Source organism: Zea mays, chromosome 5, assembly GCF_902167145.1.
Source record: "Zea mays cultivar B73 chromosome 5, Zm-B73-REFERENCE-NAM-5.0, whole genome shotgun sequence".
NCBI lineage: Eukaryota > Viridiplantae > Streptophyta > Magnoliopsida > Poales > Poaceae > Zea > Zea mays.
Genome location: NC_050100.1, coordinates 215,858,029 through 215,875,501, shown reverse-complemented (window position 1 = coordinate 215,875,501; position 17,473 = coordinate 215,858,029). Strand labels below are relative to the sequence as shown.

Sequence of the window (17,473 nt, the reverse complement as noted above, 5' to 3'; positions counted from 1 at the left end):
ACTTCACTAGGAATGAGGTATGACATTTAGTTCCACGTCCTAATCAAAATGTTGTAGGAACCAAATGGGTCTTCCGCAACAAGCAAGATGAGCATGGTGTGGTGACAAGAAACAAAGCTCGACTTGTGGCCAAGGGATACTCCCAAGTCGAAGGTTTGGATTTCGGTGAAACCTATGCACCCGTAGCTAGGCTTGAGTCAATTCGTATATTATTGGCCTATGCTACTTACCATGGCTTTATGCTTTATCAAATGGACGTGAAAAGTGCTTTCCTCAATGGACCAATCAAGGAAGAGGTCTATGTTGAGCAACCTCCCGGCTTTGAAGATAGTGAGTACCCTAACCATGTTTATAAACTCTCTAAGGCGCTTTATGGGCTCAAGCAAGCCCCAAGAGCATGGTATGAATGCCTTAGGGATTTTCTTATCACTAATGGATTCAAAGTCGGAAAGGCTGATCCTACTTTATTTACTAAAACTCTTGAAAATGACTTGTTCATATGCCAAATTTATGTTGATGATATTATATTTGGGTCTACTAACGAGTCTACATGTAAAGAATTTAGAAGGATCATGACACAAAAGTTCGAGATGTCTATGATGGGGGAGTTGAAGTACTTCTTAGGATTTCAAGTGAAGCAACTCCAAGAGGGCACCTTCATTAGCCAAACGAAGTATACTCAAGACATTCTAAACAAGTTTGGGATGAAGGATGCCAAGCCCATCAAGACACCCATGGGAACTAATGGGCATCTCGACCTCGACACGGGAGGTAAGTCCGTGGATCAAAAGGTATACCGGTCGATGATAGGTTCTTTACTCTATTTATGTGCATCTCGACCGGATATTATGCTTTCCGTATGCATGTGTGCAAGATTCCAAGCCGACCCTAAGGAAGCTCACCTTACGGCCGTAAAACGAATCTTGAGATATTTGGCTTACACTCCTAAGTTTGGGCTTTGGTATCCTAGGGGATCCACATTTGATTTGATTGGTTATTCGGATGCCGATTGGGCAGGGTGTAAAATCAATAGGAAGAGCACATCGGGAAGATCCTTGGTGTCTTGGGCTTCAAAGAAGCAAAATTCGGTCGCTCTTTCCACCGCCGAAGCCGAGTACATTGCCGCAGGCCATTGTTGCGCGCAATTGCTTTGGATGAAGCAAACCCTGCGGGACTACGGTTACAAATTAACCAAAGTCCCTTTGCTATGTGATAACGAGAGTGCAATCAAAATGGCGGATAATCCCGTCGAGCCTAGCCGCACTAAACACATAGCCATTCGGTATCACTTTCTAAGGGATCACCAACAAAAGGGAGATATCGAGATTTCATACATCAACACTAAAGATCAATTAGCCGATATCTTTACCAAGCCTCTTGATGAACAAACTTTTAACAAACTTAGGCATGAGCTAAATATTCTTGATTCTAGGAACTTCTTTTGCTAAATTGCACACATAGCTCATTATATACCTTTGATCATGTCTCTTTCATGTGCTATGACTAATGTGTTTTCAAGTCTATTTCAAACCAAGTCATAGGTATATTGAAAGGGAATTGGAGTCTTCGGCGAAGACAAAGGCTTCCACTCCGTAACTCATCCTTCGCCGTCGCTCCGTGCATCTCTCCATCTTTTTGGGGAGAGTTCAAAGCAAAAGGACTTCGTCTTTGGTACAATCCTTCACTCATTTATTTATGACCAAAGGGGAAGAAAGTACTTCAAGGGCTCTAATGATTCCGTTTTTGGCGATTCATGCCAAAGGGGGAGAAATTATGAGCCCAAAGCAAAAGGACCGCACCACCACCTAATTTTAAAATTGGAGATTTTCAATTGGTAAATTTCAAATTGGTATCTTATTGTGTTCAAAAGGGGGAGAAAGTAGTATTTCAAAAATGATATATCAAAACCCTCTTGAACACTAAGAGGAGGATCTCATTTAGGGGGAGTTTTGTTTAGTCAAAGGAAAAACATTTGAAACAGGGGGAGAAAATTTCAAATCTTAAAAATGTTTGCAAAATCTTATTCATTTACCTTTGACTATTTGCAAAAGAACCTTGAAAAGGATTTACAAAAGAATTTGCAAAAACAAAACATGTGGTGCAAGCGTGGTCCAAAATGTTAAAAATGAAGAAACAATCCATGCATATCTTGTAAGTATTTATATTGGCTCAATTCCAAGCAACCTTTGCACTTACATTATGCAAACTAATTCAATTATGCACTTCTATATTTGCTTTGGTCTGTGTTGGCATCAATCACCAAAAAGGGGGAGATTGAAAGGGAATTAGGCTTACACCTAGTTCCTAAATAATTTTGGTGGTTGAATTGCCCAACACAAATAATTGGACTAACTAGTTTGCTCTAGTGTATAAGTTATACAGGTGCCAAGGTTCACACTTAGCCAATAAAAAGACCAAGTATGGGGTTCAACAAAGAGTGCAAGGGACAACCGAAGGCACCTCTGGTCTGGAGCACCGGACTGTCCGGTGCATCACCGGACAGTGTCCGGTGCACCAGAGGACTCCAACTCAAACTCGCCACCTTCGGGAATTTCCAGAGGTCCTCCGCTATAATTCACCGGACTGTCCGGTGCTCCAAGGAAGAGCGGCCTCAGGAACTCGCCAGCTTCGGAAATTCACAACGGATGCTCCGCTATAATTCACCGGTGTAACTGCGGGGCAACGACTTTTTCGGCGCCAACGGCTACCTGCAACGCATTTATTGCGCGCCAGCGCGCGCAGAAGTCAGGCACGCCCATGCTGGCGCACCGGACACTCTACAGTACATGTCTGGTGCACCACCGGACATCCAGGCGGGCCCAGAAGACAGAACTCCAACGGTCGAATCCCAACGACTTTGGTGACGTGGCTGGCGCACCGGACATGTCCGGTGTACACCGGACACCGGACTGTCCGGTGCACCATACGACAGTCAGCCCCACCAAACGGCTAATTTGGTGGTTGGGGCTATAAATACCCCCAACCACCCACCATTCATTGAATCCAAGTTTTCCACTTCTCAACCACTTACAAGAGCTAGGCATTCAATTCTAGACACACCAAAGAGATCAAATCCTCTCCAATTCCACACAAGGCTTTAGTGATTAGAGAGAGAGATTTGCCGTGTTCTTTTGAGCTCTTGCGCTTGGATTGCTTCTTTTCTTTCTCACTTGTTCTTGTGATCAAAACTCCATTGTAATCAAGGCAAGAGGCACCAATTGTGTGGTGGCCCTTGCGGGGAAGTTTTGTTCCCGGTTGTGATTTGAGAAGAGAAGCTCACTCGGTCGGAAGGACCGTTTGAGAGAGGGAAAGGGTTGAAAGAGACCCGGTCTTTGTGACCACCTCAACGGGGAGTAGGTTTGCGAGAACCAAACCTCGGTAAAACAAATCCTTGTGTCACACTCCTTATTTGCTTGAGATTTGTTTTGCGCCCTCTCTCGTGGACTCGTCTTTATTTCTAACGCTAACCCGGCTTGTAGTTGTGTTTATATTTGTAAATTTCAGTTTCGCCCTATTCACCCCCTCTAGGCGACTATCAAAAAGGCCAAAGGTTGTAAAAAACTTCTTTTCATTCATTGGCTGAAGAAAGCATATTGCATCTATGCAAGGCATTAGCTCCCTTCTCTTCAACTGATACTCTACAACTGCAGGATATGACAATAAGCTCTCGTAATTATCTTACTTCCAAACATAAGTAGAACATAGGGTCCGATGCATCCCAAGTAATATACAACAGGAAGCGTATATAATCATGTGTTGCAGTGGACTAAATTTGTTTTCTTTGAAGTAATGATCTTTTTGGCAAAGCAAAGGTGTGCTCATGTTTTTGCAGTGGACTAACATATGGAATCGGGAAGTGAATAGATTAATATCATGGTAAATCGGTGCACAATCATCAACATATAGGTATGGTTGACATATGGTAATTAAATATGTATATCATGATAGTTTGCTAATTACTTGGTAATTTATATAGACAGAATGTCGTTTGTGTATCTTAAACACATGCATACGTATAAGAAGCTAATGCATTTGGACTATGATAGTTTATTCCAATAGTTTGTGAACAACATATGTGGTTTTGGTTTGTTGATATCCAAATTAAGTCATTATGAGTAGCGAACTGAGTATGTGTGTAGATATACTCATCATAAAATGCATGCATTGTACTTGTACTGCATACATCAGAAAAAAGAAAATGAAGAGGAAAAAAGGTGTGCACGATGCACATTGAAGACTGACTGCCTTATTTTGCTGGATGTGTGCGACGCGCGCCCCTTTGACGATGGCATGGTGGTTGGTTGAAGACTGGCCACCATAGTTTGCTGGATGTAGGCAGAGTACACATATTCACCCAATAACTTTGGTGAAAACAATTCGAAGATCGAATATGTGCAAATATGCATATACACTTTGGGATGTGTGCCTGTGAACTGGATCAGATCCAAATACAAAAAATCAAGGTAGCTCAAGTTAGGGTTCTGGTGCTCAATTTCGCCCATTAGGAAGGGCCAAGAAGGGGTGTACATGACTGGCTTGTGCTTGTCGTCGACGAAGAGATAGCGAAGCGAAGACCTAGGATCTGGAGGACGGCGGCACATGGGTCGCATGGTGAACGTGGGGCTACGCGCCTGTGGCTGTGCGAGAGGAGAGAGGGGAATCCGCTGGCGTCGTCGAGCCTGGGCGCCGCCGCCGTTGCCTGTGTGGCGAGACCGAGAGGGAGCAGAGGATGGCGCCAGCAATGCGCGAAACGGTGAGGGTTGTGTGCCTTCACCGGCGGAGACGGTTGACCGAGCCGAGGAGCCTACGAGCGGTGTGGGGGGGGGGGGCAGCGGCCAAGACGGCGGTGGCGATAGCAAGCCAAGGCTGAGCGCGAGAGTGAGCGGGAGCGGCATAGAGAACAAGATGACGACATGGCGATGGCAGGAGCATGCGGATGGGGTGGAACCGCAAAGATTTCACACGCCCCCCTTAGTGCTCTCTAGAAGATTTCCGTGCAATCGAGGTTAGGAAGCGAAGGATGCTGGTCTTTTGCGTTCCGTGGCCGTTCATGCCGAATCATGCGATTGATATTGAAGATACTGACGTGGACACTGTCTTTGTCCCTGTTTTGAACCAACTTTAATATATTTAATATATAGGAAATGCACGCACGATCGGGGCAGACAAACTTTTGTTAAAAAACCTAGTATGGTTTTATGGTCAAATAACACTTTTATCCTTAGTGGTCTCACGTCTCTTTATAAAGGAACATGTACTCTATCTTAAGATAGAAGAAAACAGAAAGAGTTTAGAGGTCCAACCCTGCATCTTATGTCTCATATGTGTTCCTCTGTGTGTGGTTTGCTGGGAAGAAAAATAGACTTCTACAACTTCTCGCGTCTCTAATGTTAACAGAAGGGAAGAGAACGGATCTGCCGATATGTAGTAACGTAATTATTTAACACGTTATCATCACGTCCTACCTCAAAATTGAATAAAAAGGGGTTCCGGTCTCTTCAATCCGCTCCGATTTTATAACTCTCAAACTAATCCTCATGACTTTTCTTCGTGCCCGTCCATGGATTGTCAACTCGTTTGAACCACAAGGGTGATCTGAATGTCTGAATAGCTTATTTAGATAATTGTATTTTATTTTTTTTAGAAATTAACAGCTGGGCTGCTGGACTCCTGACGATGTCCGTATATGAGTCCGTATATGAGTCCGTGACACGGAGAAATAGACGCTATGAGTATGGCTATGGTAGCTGTTGTATGGGGTAGGTGCTCGACACTCCTGACATGTACTGGTATCAAGTGAATAGATCATTCTAAAGCCCAAAAGACTTCATACTAGTAAAATAATCTACGTCATATAGTCAACTGATGAGCATAATAGGGAGCATCAAAGTTTATAATGTCCAACTGAGAGGACGTGCAAAATAGCCTTTTTACGTTTTTTAGACAAGATCATCAAAATATGATTGATGATTACATGAAAAGATATTAGTATTTATGGATAGGCCTTGATAGAATTATGTGTTTTTAGGTGGTCGGTAAGGGATACAAGTCTTGGCCAATGACTATAGAAAATTATCCCTTTAGAAAGCTTCCTACAATATAAGAACATTATATGCAACTAGCATAAATGTATTCAACATATATGTATTCACCATAAATGTATTCAACATATATGTACACATTGAAAACTATTTCTAACTGGATCAGGAGACAATTTAAACGATTTTGTTGATTAAGAGAAGACAGTTTATCCAGTTTTGAACTTTGAGAAATGGACTCCGGCAAAAGTTCAAGTAGGCAAGGAAAACAAAGGCCCCCCTCCCCCCTCAACCAAATGTATTAACCACCCACAATCCGGGCCATACCTGAGGCAACGGCCCCTGAGGCAACGGCCCAACCTGTCAAGTGTCAAACTCCCATTAACCATTACTACGCGCTAAAAAATGACGATTATGAGCTCGCACAAACTGAAAAAATGCAGGTCGTCTCCTTCTCCGGTTGAGCTACGCTGCCCCCCCTCCAAACCCTAACCCGTTGTGTGATCCGTTCTGCTATGGAAGCAGCAGCTCAACCCCATCCGCTCCAGCTTTTCCAAGACATGGACCCGGGGGTCCGCCGTTTCCTCGACGCCCGATTCCGCTCGGCGGCCGATCTCGCCACGGCCTCCGATGTCGAGGCCGAGATCCGCGGGCACTGTGCGGAGCTAGAGGCATCGATTTACGACCTTTACGTACGCCTACAGGAAACTGCCGCAGCGTACTCGTCTTGCTGCGAGGTCGCTGGTTCGGCCCTCCGTGGCGTCCGCGGCCGGCTTGGTGCCCTCAAAGCATCCGGGTCAACAGGTATTCCGAACGCACACGAGGTTCTCAAATTAAGAGCTTACTAACTATATTGTTTCAGTAATTTTGTGATTCCTGTATTTTTAGGGGCTGGAGAAGAGGTGGAGGTGAGAACGGAGCAGATGCAGTTCGAGCAACTCCCTGCTCTGGCCTCCGAGGTGGCGAGAGTAGAGATGGTCAGAGAGTATGCAGGTGAGTACAGATTTCTCTGCCAACCAGATTCCTTCTATGCTTGAGATTTTGAATGGCTATCTCAGCACTGCCAATTTTGCAAGTTTGTATTGATTTTAGGCATAAGAGTTCGTGCTATGAACTTTGGTGCATAAAACCCTAGTGTATTCCATTCAATGTCTGTTTGGTTAATGCTCAACTACAGAATAATTATCTCACTTAGTCACTAGGTCACAGGTTCGAAGCAGCCTATTCGTATTTGTTGAGCAAGGCTTGTCTCGGTTTATCTCTTCCTCATATCCTGAGCCTTTGACACTAGGTCTATCCTGATATGATGTCCCAGTGTTGAGCTGAAATTACTTTTAGCAGTGCACCCTATGACTTCTGATGCAATGTGAAATGGGGGTTATTTGTGGGAGCAGGTCCGGTGCAGTGGTAAAAGTTGCCTCACTATGGGAGCCTCTGGCACTCAATGTGCTCTTTTTGTGCATGTGAGCAAGCGAGCTTGGGTGATTGAAGCTGTTGTTTGGTTTGGTTAATAATTAGGTTTGGTTGGTGTAGATCTAGCCCGATACAGCTTGGATGAGTTATGATATCTGTCCTGGTGCTAACTCAATTAATTGGCATGGGATCTTGTTGCTCTCAAAAGGAGCTTCATTTTGATCACATGGATGTTTGTGTTTGCTTTGTTCTTTTAAGTAATTGGAAGTGATGGGGAACATTGCATAATGGTGTCCACTGAGCAACAAGATTTCATGATTCACAAGTTGCAGCTAGCTACTAGTCCTTAGCTAGTTCTTCTGTACACAACTGCAGTAGTTGATGTTGATGAGTTTTCAATGCAACAACAAAGCCTTTTAGTCCCAAACAAATTAGGATAGACTAGAATTAAAAGCCTACAAAAGCCACAAGTCAAGGTTCAGACATATCACACATGGATAAATGTTTTTCATGCACTTCTATGCAAGGCTAAATCTTTGGGTATATTCGTTCTTATTTCAGGTCTCCTTTTTACTGTCACTTCACATGTCAACTTTGGCCTTCTCCTGCATCTCTTCCCATTACTATCATGTCTTAGGATCCCACTGCACATTGGAGGTCTCCGTTGGACATGTCCAAACCATCACAACCGGTGTTGGACGAACTTTTCTTCAATTGGTGCTACCCCTAGCCTATCACGTATATCATCGTTCCAGACTCGATCTCTTCTTACATGGCCGCAAATCAAACACATCTGTTGAACATGTCATATTTTTGTAGACCAAGTGACCAACATTTTACACCATACAACATAGCATGTCTAATTGCTGTTATATAAAACTTGCCTTTTAGTTTATGTGGTACCCTCTTGTCACATAGAACGTCAGATGCTTGACATCGCTTCATCTACCTTATGAGTTTTCAGTAATAACAACAATATTGAATTGACGAGTCCTCCACATTAATAATACTGGAATAAGAATATTTATTCTGTTATCACAACCTCTCACATATTCAACCCTACCCTTATTATGTATCTAGTTAATTTTTTTTGCTGTGTTTGGGACATTGACATTGAATATTATGGTATAGTAATGTTCGTGGTAGTTGGGCAGGGTAAATTTATATTTATACTTAATATTAAAGTACAAAAATTTCTGTCTCCCATTTTTTGGTCTGTCTGTCCCTCACTCTAACCCCTCTTGGTCCATCACTATCTCGTCTGCCTGTTTGTCCCTCACTCCCTCTCCTACCTCTTTTTGTCTGTCACTCCCCCTGTTTGTCTGTCCCTCACTACCACCATCCTGAGGCCAAGCAGTAGACTGTATCATCCTGGCTGCCCGAGCATGTGCACATCGCGACTGTGGGCTCGGGCATGTGGCTTGCCTCCCGCCTTTCTTAACCTCACAAGTCACAACAGATGTAGACAAGAGCCACCTATTTAAGGTGACTTAATCCGCAGTCCAAATTTTGTATGGAATTAATCCTTTATTGTATCTAGCACTACTATGGGTCTTGGAATTCAGCTGATTTGATTGAAATGACATTGGACCAAGCCCAATTAAATCCAACAAAGATATAGCTAGGTCACTATAACTGGAATGGGCAGATTCAGATGACCGCGCGTCCGTCTTGTTGCAACGCACGAGCATGTTTGCCAGTTGACATTTTAAATTGAAAACTTTAAAAGAGTTAGTAGAATATTGAAAAAACATATCAAGATGAGCACTGTACTGTCATTTCACAAAGTGAAGAGGGCAAAGTTGAATAGTTGGGGTTAGGAATAACCTAAACTAGCTTAGATGTGGCTATGGAAGGCGCAGACAAAAACCTTAACCATAACGGTCCAATTTTAATTCATTAAAAGTTTTCATGCATTAAAACTAGACAGTCATATACTCTACCTTAGTGAACTTTCTGTCAAGGCAGGCATTTTTGTAAGATAGATATGACAACCAAACCAGTGCTAGGAAATAAAAGGGTTATGGCATGACTCATTTTTCTGTTATCTAGACTTTAGTATATTGTTTTAACCATTCTCAGATGTGTGGTCTAGTCCACTTGCGTGCTGAGATAATGCACAACATACTTGCCAGTCCAATGATATTGCAGACTTGTAGTGCCTACCGTGCATTATTTTATAATGATTTTTTCACATTGTGGCAGACTCAGTTCATACCTCATTAGTCATGTCCAGAGTTTATCAGTATTATCTATTTGCTGAAAATATGTCATGTTTTGATAACTGATATTGAAATAATCAAACAATAAACAAATTGGATACCATCTCTGTAATACTAGCTAGGTAAAAATGTTGGCTTGCTAAGCCTATCACAGTACTCATCCTTTATCTGCGCCTTGTAGCCGCTATATTGAAACAACACAGTTGGAGTATGTTGACAACGGTGTTGCAATAAATCTTATGTCATTGTGTTCCATGCAATAAATATAAGATTTGTCAGTTGTTTGGCTATGTTTTCTCATCTTATTTGCATCATGTTAATTCTAAACAAACAATCCGAAGTTGCTGATGGTCTCTTCTTCTCATATTCATTATTTTGTGCTAGCTCAAATCAAGTGCTCTACTTTTGTTGGAGACCTGAAAGAAAATTTACATTATAGGTTACATCATTGGATGAAAATGGTGATTGATCTAAGATATTGTAGCGTACTAATTCAACTATACAGTGGCATGAAATTTACAGGGAAGGGTAATTGTTGACTTTTAATGAATGTAATAATCAAACTAATTTAACCAAACTCCTAGAAATTCTAACTATTTCACTTGGTATTAGATGTTTATCACTTACCACAATTTCATTATTTACATTTACATCCCATTCTCTTGGCTTGTTTTTGAGTGAAGTTTCTGCAGTACTTTATTTTTAACTTTGCAATTGGTGTGTTCTTACCGGTAGGTTGTCCTATACAGAAATGGCTCTCAAACTTGACAGTTTGGTGGGTGATATAGAAGATGCAGTTTCTTCTTCTGTTACTGGAAAACTTAAATCTCGTGTAGACAATTCGGAGGTATGGATCTTGTCATATTGAGATTCTTGGAAGAGTCAACTTGACAGCTGCTAATTTGGCATTCTTTTTTCTTTTCCAGGAAACACATCATGTTGCTATTGGATATTTGAAAAGCATAGAAGATCTTCTAGCTTCTGTAGCTGTGACTAGACCACAATGGACTCGCCTTCTATCTTCCGTGGATCACAGAGTAGACCGATCTTTAGCTATACTAAGACCACAAGCCATTGTTGATCATCGATCACTTCTTTCTTCCCTTGGCTGGCCTCCTTCACTTGCCGGCTCAAAATTTTCAAGTATTAATTCGGGGAAACAAGCAGAGATTGTGAACCCATTGTTTGTGATGCGGGGTGACCTGAAAAGCAAGTATTCCGAGAGCTTTCTTGCACTATGCAATTTGCAGGGATTACAGAAACGTAGAAAAGCTAGACAACTGAAAGGGCATTGTGTGGGTAATCAACTACGTCAACCATTATGGGTAATTGAAGAGCTAGTAAATCCAATATCTACAGCTGCACAACGCCATTTCTCAAAATGGGCTGAAAAGCCTGAATTTGTTTTTGCTCTTGCTTATAAGATAATTAGAGATTTTGTTGATTCTATGGATGAGATTCTACAGCCCCTTGTGGATAAGGCTAACCTTATTGGGTATAGTTGTAGGGAGGAATGGATTTCAGGAATGGTCATTGCATTGTCTACATACTTGGCGAAAGAGATATTTCCTAAGCAGATTGAAGTTCTTCAGGAAAGTAGTAGCTCAAGTGACTCAGGCAGCACGGCCTATCAGGCTAGAGTCTCGTGGCTCAGCCTTGTTGATCTGATGATATCTTTTGACAAGCGGATTCAAGATTTAATCTTGAGTGCTGGACTACTACTTACGGTAAAGGATGATGACAGTTGGCAGAGGATCTCAGTTCTCTGTGTCTTCTGTGATCGCCCAGATTGGCTTCAAGTATGGGCGGAGATTGAGAGACAAGAGAGTCTTAATAAGCTGCGATCAGCAATGGATTTAGAGAAAAATTGGAGTACAGGAATTCGAGGAACTATGCTTGAATACTCAGATGATTACAAGGCTCCAGTAATCACCAGTGTCGTTCATCATACCTTGTCTTTGCTAATTGATCGTGCCCGTCCCATCCCTAGCATCACACTTAGGGCAGAATTCATTAGTATGTCTGCTGCACCCATCATATCAGAATTCCTTGGTTACATGCTTCGGAGGTGTCAAGAAGCAGAGGGGCTGACTGCTCTGGCTGATGATAATGCTGTGCTCAAGGTATCACAATCTATCAATGCAGCTCGATATTTCGAATCCACGTTGGCAGAATGGTGCGAGGATGTTTTTTTCCTTGAGATGGAAAATTTGACTGTAAATGGTGAGAGTGGGTGTATCTTTCAGCAAGAGATAAACCATCTGAAAGAGTTCAGAGTGGAATGGACTGATAAGATTTCCACTGTCATTTTGCGTGGATTCGATGCTCGTTCTCGGGATTATCTAAAAAACAAGAGGCAGTGGCTGGAGAAATCAGATGGACCTGCTGTATCCAGAACCTTCATAGAATCTTTAGACTACATGCAAGAGCAACTATCCAAGCTGCAAGGTGGCCTAAATACGGTTGATTTTGTGACCGTATGGAGAGGTGTGGCAAGCGGGGTAGACCAGCTGCTTTTCGCCGGCATTTTCACAAGCGGCACAAAGGTTAGCAGCGATGGAGTGGAGAGGCTACAGGGCGACCTCAGCGTTTTGTTCGCTATTTTTTCAGCATGGTGTCTGAGACCTGAAGGCTTCTTCCCTCGACTGTCCGAGGGATTGAGGTTACTGAAGATTGACGAACAGCAGCTTAGAGAGGGGGCGTTTAAAGATAAGAATTGGTTGAGGGAACATGGCATTAGGCATCTGGCAGCTGCCGACACCGAGAGGATAATAAAAAACCGGGTATATGATGCATGACGAATTGTACTTAACTAACATCAGTCTGTAGTTGGGAAAAGAGAGGGATTGTCGAGTTTGAAAGAATTCACACTGTTTTACTCCATACAGGTCTTGTTTCTTCTTTATATACACCTACGTTCTTGGCGTATCGGCTGGTGTAATAAGGTACATTATATTTATCAAATATATATATGAAGAGAGACTAGCTATGGATTGCAAATATTCTGTGTTCGTTTTCACCTTTCCTTGTATACACGGAAAAGGCCCTCTATTATCTTCCTGAAAGGACCAAGAAAGCAGCTTTTTTCCTAAAGCTGTTCGGGGCTGGGAACTGAAGCACACCGAAGGCCTGGCGAATCAGAGTGTTTTGACGGTCTGCCTCTATCGGGGAGCCAAGCATTTCCCTTTTCTTGGTCCGTTTCAGTCGTCGGAGTATACTTTGGCACCACACAGTCATAGAAATGTCCCTTTTGATCCTGATTGCAAGCACCTCTCGTTGCCAAATACCAAGGCAACACACGGCGATGGTTGGAGACGGTGTCAGTCAGCCCCGACCCCAACCGGAGCGTTAATGCGGCAGGGGGCGCAACAACTTTTGGCTGCAAATCTTGGGCCCGAAAGATTCCGCGAGGGCGCCTTAATCAGGCGTGCCCGCGTGCCTCCCGGCCCCGAACCACCGCCGGATAATGCTGTCTGTCACTCACCTAACCCTGGGCCTCGCGCGCGGGGGGGATTGACGATCGGGAAAAGATGGACGGAGAGGGACAGGCGGAGGCGTCTCGGTCGCCGATACGAGCGATCCATCGACCCAGCGGCAGCGGCAGCGGCAGCGGAGCGGGTGGTGGTCTGCACTGCACTGCAGCCGCAGGCGGGGGCGCCGCGCGGCACCAGTAGGTGCGTGCCTGACCGCGCGCAGGGGCAGGCAGACACACCTTGCCGTGCAGCCCGGGCACCACCGCCCCCTCCGACGGCATTCGCTTCGGTTGGTCCCCGAGCGCGTGACAGCGACGCCGCCCGTCCGTCGTCTACTCCTACGTACGCTAGTGCTAGGCTAGCTCGTCTCGTCTCTCCCGCGCTCGGCCTAAACCTAACAGGCACAGCGTTTCCACCGCCCTGGCAACCGAGCACTGCACACCGGCCTGGTCCCCGTACGTGTGCGAGTCCGCCGACCCAAAAACGAAGCGAGTGTTACTGTTATGTACTGCGCGCCGCCGCACGTACATGTATCATGCTCTGACCGTAGGAGACCACAGCATTTGTGTGAGTTCTCAATTATCCTTTTAGCTTTTGTTTTATCTCTTTGTGTTTGGTATTGACAGTGCACTCATCGAGGGGGACTACAAACATGTGGTTGGTATGTGTATACATTGTTCAAGTGTGATGAGTGATTATCAAGGAGATGATAGGCTTTAATTGAGTTTGTGGACTAACCTTAATCTAAGTTATGATGATGTGTGTGTAGCACGTCTCTTTGCTTGTGGTGCCGAGCACTGAGGAATGGTCGATGGTGAAGATAATGAAAGTCATAAGGGTTCATGCCGACAGACTAGAAGTGATGAATGATTAACGATGGGCTTCAACTGAAGAAATTGGATGAAGTAGCAGGACTATAGCTAACACCTAGGAACATCGACGAGTTTATGGATATACAAGTGTATACTGTGTTGACCAAGTCAAAACGACGGTTGAACAAGTCAAGTTGAGGCGTTGGAGAACTTGGTGATCGGATAGGTGCCGAGTTTAGGCCTCAACACATAGGTGAAGTTCCTTCGGGAACTAGAGGTGGCACATGGCGGCATCGAGGAGTTCGGGTTGAGGCGAAGCTTAGATATTGAGTTCGACCATAATGTCCCCCGAGGGGATCAAGTGGTTCGGTTTTAATTAGCTAGGGGCAAGTTGACAACGGGATAAAACTAGTCAAATCCTCCGCTTTAAACCGGATTGGGATAAAACTTTGCATGTACCTTTACAGAGATGTTAGGAAGGAACCGGCGCAAATGGAATTTTTTGCAATAGTGTTTATACGAAATTTCTCAGACAAATCGTCTTTGCAATAGTGTTTAAATAGTTAGTTTTTGTTAGTGCGTACTTGCGCTATAACTGTTACATGATCGAGAAAGTAGGTTGATATTAGCTCATATTGGCAATAAAGTTAGTTTGTTCACGTATAAGTATGGTTTCATGTGATTTTGGGCATCGAATTATTTGTGAATATATTGTGGGCATCAAATCCTCATTCGCAATGGTCGGTCGTCCGTACCAAGCAGAATGGTACAGCAGCTGGTCGTAGGAGTAGAGTATCGATCGTTAAGGGCATGTTCGGTTATACCAATCCAGAGGGGGATTAGAGGGGATTAAATCTCCTCCTAGTCAAAAATGACTATGCGGGGATTTAAACCCCTCCAATCCCCCTCTGGATTGGTGTAACCGAACAAGCTCTAAAGGGGTACAAGATCAGCCTTTGGAAAAGGCCACGAAGCAAAAGCATCCGTGCTAGCAGCTGGCTGGCTCCGTAGTAGGGACAGTTTGACACCGTGCGTTTTCGGAGCCGGTGCGAGTGATTTTTGTTTGGTGTTGTCTGTTGTGTGGGGACGTGTGCGCACGGCCACAGTACGTAGGAAAACCGGCCGCCGACCGAGAATCGACCACGTGTAGTACATGTACAAGGTGGATCTGACAGGCGAGAGGAAACTTGAGGTACCGCGCGGTGTGTATCTCTCTAGCTTATCCATTCGACGGCACGCAGGCAATTAAGCCACACTGCAAATGCTTGGTCGGCTGATCATGTGACAGTCGCCGCTGAAACTTACGAATTCAGAGGTTCATGCATCAAGCTCAGCTCAGCTCAGCTCGCCGGCCGGGAGTAAGACCCAGATCTTTAATTTAACTAGACCAGCTGCTAGCTAGCAGATAGGGGAGCCGTGCGTTCATCTGGTCGGATTCACATGCATGCACCCTCTCTCTCTCTCTTTTACTATACCCCGGCCCGGCCGACCGTTCGATGATTCAATACTGCTACTACTATACATCGTGTCTTGCACTGCAGTGCAGGCGTGCATGGTCCATGCTGCACCCAGAACACCGCTCCCCAAGTCATTTACCCAGCATGGACCATCTCATGTTATAATATATATATATACTTGGTCATGCATATCTATCTTGGCGAATAAACTAAAGTAAAATCTTAGCCCCTCGATCGTCACAGGATTCCTTCAGCGAAACAGCAACTCGAGAAAAAAGAACATCAGTACCGGATTTGCATGCAACGACTACTGATCAAAAGTTATTAACGACAAAAGACAAGTGAAGGACTAGCAGTAACTATTAACGAGACGCCGTACGTCTTGGGAGTTGGGAGAGATGTTTTCAGCTTTCACCGCACCCGGCCCCCGGGTGGACTACACGACGCTACACTGGTGCAGACGCAACCAGACGAGATCAGGTACCGCCGTACCGGCGGCAACTCCCCCTCCCGACGAAACACACAACCACCGGGCTCGTACCCGTCGTCGGTGGACGGTGGAGCATGCAACGCGCGTGCGTGTCCTGTGCGTGCCGGCCGGCCGTGACTTTTTATTTTTTGTTTTTTGGCAGCAGTCGTTGCTTGCACAGCTCGTAGTACAAGCGTGTACACACGTACGTGTGCCTGAGGGTAAGAGAGAGTACCCGCGCCGCAACTGCCCAGCGAGGGAAGAAAGAGAGAGGTGGTTGCTTGTGACGTCGGGCACAGGCACAGGCACAGGCACAGGCACGGCACGTGTGGGAGCCCACGCGCTGGGACTGGGACTGGGATGGGAAGCAGCGCATGCTGCAACCGGCCGGGGCCCCATGCATGCATGCAATAAACACCGCGACGGCGACGTGCAACTTGGTCCGTCCGTCCCGTCCCTTGCGATCCCTTCTCTCCGTCCTACTACTACGTACCACACCGTTACCACACTGCTGCTACACGATCGAGCTAGCGACCAACGAGTAGCTGTACGTCCGTCCATTGCCTACTACGTACTGTACCGGCCCGACTCCATCGATCGTCTCTGCTTCACGTACCTGCTGCTGCTGCTGCTGCTGCAGTGCAGCTTTAACGGTCGGTCGCTCGTACAGTAGGTCCACAAATGTAGGAGCGCGCGCGTCGCAGTCGTGGTACACAGTAGTACGATATATAACTGCTGCTGAGGCCTGAAAATATCGAGCCCTAGAGCTAGCTGACTAGCTCTGGCTCCAGACGCAGGCAGTAGCCTATTAGAGCCGTGTAGTTGTAAAAAAATGGCAGATGTGTTCCTGCCGCAGCATTGCCTTCTTTTTTCAGAACGACGACGGAGGCGGAGGCCCCCGCGCGGACAGTGGATCGATCGAACATGACTTTGCAGAGGGTCCAGGCCAGTCCAGTCCAGTCCAGTCCAGGGGGTCCGGGCACACACACGCAACTGTTCCTAATTGCCTTTGCCGTACCATCTGTAGCCTAGGCCCCCACCCGGGCCCCCGTGGGCAAGCTTATTAACCAGAGACTAGCTAGCTCGATGACGCTCATACATACTACTACATGACAATGCAAATGCAATGCATGCCATCATGGACGGACTTGCATGCATTGCAACGGCGTCGTCGATCGTCGTTGATGGCTTTCGCCTACAGACTACAGTTACACAGCCACCCCGTGCAAACCGGAAACGGCAGAGGGATAGCATCCAGAAAGCAGGGGTACCGGCATGCACCCCTTACGCGCGCACGCGTTATCCGTGAGAGCTGCTACTAGCCTGTGACGTACGTGAGCTCCTCTCTCCTTGCTTGTGGTGGTATGCATGGTATGCTATAGGCGGCAGAGCAGCTGCGTGCATCGACGTCGATCACTACGGCCAGTCCGGCCGGTCGATCACTTGGCCAGTACGTAGCTAGCACGGTCCACGCGCGGGCATACACATGCATGCATGGAGTGACCGACACGTACGTCGTTTCCTGCATTTATATATCAGCTGGACGGCATCATATCGGGATCGGAGTTACTCCTTCCCCCGTGATCGGC

The 17,473-nt window shown here is 45.4% G+C and overlaps 1 protein-coding gene across 1 annotated transcript; it reads left to right on the top strand.

The window, feature by feature from the left end:
- The first annotated feature begins 6,392 nt into the window (after nt 1-6,392).
- LOC103627742 (RINT1-like protein MAG2) lies at nt 6,393-12,673 on the top strand. Its single transcript, XM_008648049.3, has 4 exons — nt 6,393-6,842; nt 6,927-7,031; nt 10,423-10,520; nt 10,600-12,673. Exons 1-4 carry the CDS (start codon nt 6,554-6,556, stop codon nt 12,469-12,471), a joined length of 2,364 nt encoding a protein of 787 aa, XP_008646271.1. The 5' UTR covers nt 6,393-6,553; the 3' UTR covers nt 12,472-12,673.
- Nucleotides 12,674-17,473: the final 4,800 nt, after the last annotated feature.

Excerpts from the sequence above, each read along its gene's own strand:
- LOC103627742 (XM_008648049.3), top strand. The coding sequence starts at position 6,554 with ATGGAAGCAGCAGCTCAACCCCATCCGCTCCAGCTTTTCCAAGACATG. Across the intron at positions 6,843-6,926 it reads CAAAGCATCCGGGTCAACAG|GGGCTGGAGAAGAGGTGGAG; the intron begins GTATTCCGAACG and ends CTGTATTTTTAG. Across the intron at positions 10,521-10,599 it reads CTCGTGTAGACAATTCGGAG|GAAACACATCATGTTGCTAT; the intron begins GTATGGATCTTG and ends TTTCTTTTCCAG.